This window comes from Megalopta genalis, chromosome 1 (assembly GCF_051020955.1).
Source record: "Megalopta genalis isolate 19385.01 chromosome 1, iyMegGena1_principal, whole genome shotgun sequence".
Lineage (NCBI taxonomy): Eukaryota > Metazoa > Arthropoda > Insecta > Hymenoptera > Halictidae > Megalopta > Megalopta genalis.
The window spans coordinates 10,990,946-10,996,571 of NC_135013.1; the positions used below are offsets into that span (position 1 = coordinate 10,990,946).

General features: G+C 29.4%; 1 protein-coding gene across 3 annotated transcripts; it reads right to left on the minus strand.

Annotated features, from left to right (window-relative positions):
* Nucleotides 1-1,654: 1,654 nt before the first annotated feature.
* DPCoAC (dephosphocoenzyme A carrier) lies at nucleotides 1,655-5,331 on the minus strand. Of its 3 annotated transcripts, none has more exons than XM_033484902.2 (6): nucleotides 4,978-5,326; nucleotides 3,758-3,968; nucleotides 3,231-3,559; nucleotides 2,860-3,125; nucleotides 2,435-2,609; nucleotides 1,655-2,169 (listed from the first exon to the last, which is right to left on the minus strand). In XM_033484902.2, the coding sequence occupies exons 2-6, from the start codon at nucleotides 3,902-3,904 to the stop codon at nucleotides 2,022-2,024; spliced, it is 1,065 nt and encodes a 354-aa protein (XP_033340793.1). In that variant the 5' UTR covers nucleotides 3,905-3,968; nucleotides 4,978-5,326; the 3' UTR covers nucleotides 1,655-2,021. The 3 variants fall into 3 exon arrangements, with proteins under 3 accessions (XP_033340793.1, XP_076377316.1, XP_033340794.1); XM_076521201.1 differs by lacking the exon at nucleotides 4,978-5,326 and adding an exon at nucleotides 4,623-4,908; XM_033484903.2 differs by lacking the exon at nucleotides 1,655-2,169 and having other exon boundaries at nucleotides 2,482-2,753; nucleotides 4,978-5,331.
* Nucleotides 5,332-5,626: the final 295 nt, after the last annotated feature.

A 5,626-nucleotide genomic window follows, 5' to 3' on the forward strand; every position in this document is an offset into this window, starting at 1 on the left:
CATGTTCTATTATTTATAATACCTTCTATAAAATGTTCTACAAGAACTACTAATATTGTAGCAAACTTATTTTCGACTCAAAATCAAATTTCATCATAGATGTTGAGCGTGAGTATGTTTACATCTATAAATTACTGAAGAATGTGGTAAGCGATTGCAAAGCAAATTAAAATTTTAATTTATTATAGTATTAGTTTTCATTTAGAAATGATCAATTTAATATTTAGATTATTTGAAATTTTCGAATTTTTTGACAATCTATATATATACATATAGTTTTTGCATGTTAATCGTTGCGATGAAAAAGAAATGTAGCATGTTTTAGAATTAATTGTAATTTCTTGTTTGACCTCGAACTTGTTCTAGCGTAACTAAGGTAGGTATATTATATTTTATAATATGAATTTACATCTTATTGTTAGCTATTTACAATTATTATCAATTTGAAATTGTTATATAGAAAATAAGTTTTTATAAAAAGTTTGAATGAAACATTTCTTAAAAAAAATTAGACTAGTAAATGTTAAGTACCAATTGAAATTTTTATTGTACATACGGAATAATTTTATTTATTAATTGTTTAAATGACTAACTTTTCATTTTTCATTTGATATGATTCTCAAAATATTTTATTTAACCTGATAAATGTAATAAAAAGTACAGAATCACTGTAAAATAAGCCTGTTTCGAAAAAGGTATTATTTATCCGAAATGCTTAAAACAATCATGGTCGTCATCAGTCTCGAGATATTGTATTTAAAAAGTATAGACACTTGCTTCGTAATCGAAATATGTACTACTTGTAACGAAGCAGAAAAGATTTCATAGTTTAGAGTTTTTGAATCGTATGTAAAGAGTTAACTACAAAGATCTGACTATAGATATCAATTATATGATACAACAGTTAAGTTTAAGTGAGTTGAGAAATTTTATTTTAATTAAAATATATTTTAGTAAAAATTCATGTTATAATGTAACAATTTCACATACCTTTTACAAACATGTTAAGTAAGTTAAGTACAATTAATTATTATTAGTATACATATGACAAATTTACTAATAAGTATACAACTCAGAAATACATTTTTCAAACTGATATTTCTGTTAACTCAATAACATAACCAAGTAAAATTAATTAAGCATTAATTTTTTCAATATACAGTAAAATTTAAAAATAATATTTTGATTCTGTACAAAATTAAAATTATATAAGATATCATAAAAATATAAAGTGATCACAAATAATGATCCAAAAAATCAAGTACATATTATGAATAATTGTAAAAATCATTCGCTCGTTTACAAATAATTGTGCTAATTTTTAATATTGCACATTGTATTTACGAGAACATTATCAGGATTAGTTTTTTCAAAGATTGTTGCTACGTTATACAGAATTCAACATTTCTACTTAAAAAAAGATACAAATAAAGCGATTGTTTGTTATATAATTTCACAGTTATTTAAGCATAAATGATAATGTCCACAAAGAACAGTATGTGCCATAATTACAAAGGAAATGAAAATTCTTGTTCATTTCCTTGAAGTTATTTTGGGAATTAGTTACTTTTAAAAGCACTTTTATTACTTTGACACACACACACACAAAGGCGGATGTACCAATGTAATTTAAATTATGTTTGAAACACAAATATGCAGTTTAAAATGAATATTTGCGCAATATATTTTCATTGACTTAAATACATATCTACTTTGCATGCATTTTTGCTGTTCAACAGTTTTTATAACATTTCAAATAACAATATGTACAGTAACAGTTTGTACTAGTGACCACCTGCCATTCCAGATGTGTACTTTGAAAACAGTATAATTATTGTTGTACGACTTTGTGTATGACAGTTTTTACATATATTAGACTTTATGCATGTCGATATTTCAAAAGGCTTTTCATGTATTGAAAGTGATTTACTTCTTTTCTATATTAAATCTATTTTAATTGATCATTAGTTATTTCTGTTCAGTTTCTGTAATTGTATAGAGCATTTTATAACTCTGAAGTATTAATTTGAGGAATCAGTTGGACTAGCAATAATTTTTCTTAATGTACCACGAATTGTATCATGCGTGGCAAAACTAATTCCTACTGCGATAGGGCCTTTCACCCAATTCATGCTCAATCCCTTATAAAAAGCCATTAGACCTTCTTCTCTGAAAACATACAAAATTGGTGTGTAATATATTTTCTTGTTTTTCATAAAATGCAACTTTCGCATAGAAAAAAATATATATTTATTTTTGCAATTTCACGTTTTTATAATACATGGACATAAAACATGAAAATTTTCTCTGTATAAATATTATAATTATCGCAATTCATAATTATATACATAATAGATGCATCATTTTTTCCAAATGTAACATTGAAGACAGTATAAAATTTCCTTTCCAAAAAGAAATGTATATTCAAACTCACCTGTAAATTTTTGATATGGTGGAACCAATTGTATGATAATGTTTGCCCTTGATTGCTGACGTCTGCATTCTTCTCCGAACGATGTCCAGAGGATAGCTGCTAGTTTGAGCGACCACTCCGGCAATGCCGCCGCAAATCAGTGATGTCGAGAACCCAGGAATAGCCACCGTGTACACTGTTCATCGACACGTAGCCATCATCGAACATGAAGCACGCACTTGAAAAACGCCGCCATCGGACTTGTCTCGACAAGCATCGCTATTAAAGTAAGTACTGTCCCAATCGGGAAACAGCCCCGATGTTTCCCACGGGTTCCCTGCTTTACGATCATACACGAGCCACTCTCGTTCGTATAAATCACGATTTTTTCTCTGCGTATAAGCACCGTCACGGCGTCAAACAAGTTTGTGAAAGAACCGACTCACCAGTCAGCATGTTCCTTAGAAGATCGTAGGTGAAGAAACTGCAGCCTGCGTAAGGAATAACACCGAGTAGTGTCGCTGTGAATCCACGGTAATATGCCAATATTCCTTCTTCCATATAAATGCGTACAAAAACTTGACGTAGAGTTTTGTATTCAGCCTTTTGCGTTACAGCCATTCTTGCCCTCATTAAATCCAGAGGATACGTTGCACTCTGAGATGTCACTCCAGCTAATGCACCAGCAAGGAAATTTAGTCCTGGTTTTTCCCTGTGTATATTCAAATTTGTTACACATTAATGTAGAACTATAACATATGTTAAATACGATATTTTATATTATTTTTAAATAGTTTTTCATTTTGCATTGCCTCACCTCTCTGATCCATTTACTCCTAAAATTCTTTTCCATTGTTCATGAGCTGTGAATTGGACAGCTGAATATGGAATAATTCTAACCATGGTTGCACTATTTCCACGCCATAAGCTAAGCAAACCATCTGCCTTAAGAGTTTTTACTACAAAGTCTATAGCTGCTTTTGCAGAATACGGTTGTTGTGAAATCTGGAAGTTAATTTTTGTGCGATCCAGAGGTGCGATTGTTGTCTTCGCTAATGCACCTGCAATAGCACCAGCCACCAAACTTGTCCATACCCGCTGTGCATTTGAAATACCATCGCTTCCAATATGATTGTTCTGTTTCTCCTGAAATATATAATCAAATGTTGCATATAACATGCCTTAATATTATATTTGCTATTCAAAAGCATCGATGAAATTTGAAATTTTCAAATTAATGAAATACAATTTTTTCAATAAGTGCTTTGAAAGAGGATATCATAAACAGACATTGGCATATATATTAGGCAGAACATAAATGTTATATATATCATGATGCCTTACCGTTGCTTTTACAATTGTTTCCATTGAAAGAGGTGTTGCAGCTTGTAGTATGGATGCTGACTTTGTGTCTGATAATACAGTCATGTGTATTTTTTCAATAACTGTTTGACTACTTTCGACTGAATGAGGTGTCGTATGATCACTCATTTTTTAATACATGATTTTGAAGCTCTAATAGTCTATTATAATTTATTTTATTATACAACTTGACCTGTAAATAATTAGAGAGTTTAAGAAAATATATTATACATAATTTTGAATCTTTATACTTAAAAACTTTCAATCTAATAGCTGTCACTATATTCATACATGTGATCATTTTGCAAGTTACCTCTTCACTTATTAATTTATCTATTTTGTATATACACTATATACACATATTACTGATATATCTGCCTTCACATGCAAATAATAGTATCTTATATTTGCGTCATGTTACACATATTATTACAACATGAATATCATGAACTGATTATCTTATCATATGTACATACAAGGAAATATAATTATCTAAAATAGACTCAGATATTTATGTAGAGCAATTTAGATTACTTTCAACTAAGTTGATTTAATAGATAAATGATTTAATATATTACATATTGCAAAATATTGTTCCAACGTTTAAGAAATATATAAAAATTACAATTATTATTTAAATACGAATTTTATCGTTTATGTATTAAAATATGTCATAGTAAATTTATTTTATTAGTAATATAGTATAGTATAGTGAGTTTTTGATGAAATGAAGTTTTACCGCCGCTAAGACAATGTACTTGTATTGACTTTTATCAATCAATATTTCTAGTGTCATCGAGTAAATATTATTTATGTATTCGTGTACTAAAAAAATTAGAAGACTTACGTAATATGTATTATCGATGTATTTTGGTATGAACTAAATGTTATCACGTTCATTTCAACACTGTTTATTCTTCAATGATTAAATTAACACAACGAGAGATTAAATAATTTAAGTACACACAAGATATTGAAACGCTACACGATACAAGTATTATAAAATTGACATTAATTATTAGTGATGATGCCACGTTAAAAATAGTTATTTAAGATCTTCATTTACACTTCTGCATAAATTTGAATTCCATTTAAAATTGTTTACAGCGATTTCCTATCTTGCCTTATGAATACTGGAACAAGTTTCAAGCAACTCAGATCCAAACTAATATAATGATACAGAATGAAAAAGAAACTATTACCTTTATCACTTGTATGTGAAAATAATCGGTACGACGAAAATTGTCTCTTTTTATCAAGGGAATAATGAATGCAAACAAAAGCATTCGGAACTGATTAAAACGTTTCACATTATTATCTAGACGCCAGGGAATCTCGATTAATCATCTTGCTCACACTGAATCTTCTTGCTGAACTGACACTGAACGGTAGCTACATCACAATGACATTTTTACTTAGCGCGCACATAGTATACAACATCATGTTGATTTCGCATATGCATATCTCATCTAGTCTCTAGTCCTTCAATTGCAAATGTAACAAATATGTACATACATACTTCTACGTCTGACCTTCGCCCGTATTCGGTTATGCTTTCTAGAGGGCAGTACATACTGCTAAATGCAAGGCGCTCTTCAAAATTACGTGTTGACGCGTTGAACGCTAGGCGTAGATATAGAATATTCTACGGGTGGTGTAGATTTTATTCTCATTTTTTTTTTGTTTACTTCAATTACACTTTGGTAGAAAAGCAGTTTCCTAATATTTTCGAAAATATGAATGTTATGGAAACGCAAAGAAAACTTGCAAAAAGTCATAACCCCGAGATTTAACTTTTAATGGACAAGCAATTTACAGATATATGTATATCCTAAGATAGCATTTTATTTA

Bases quoted from the DNA above. Each gene is read 5' to 3' on its own strand.
- DPCoAC (XM_033484902.2), bottom strand. From the start codon at position 3,904: ATGAGTGATCATACGACACCTCATTCAGTCGAAAGTAGTCAAACAGTT. The intron at 3,560-3,757 runs GTAAGGCATCAT...TATATATTTCAG, and splicing joins AAACAATTGTAAAAGCAACG to GAGAAACAGAACAATCATAT. The intron at 2,170-2,434 runs GTGAGTTTGAAT...GTATGTTTTCAG, and splicing joins ACCATATCAAAAATTTACAG to AGAAGAAGGTCTAATGGCTT.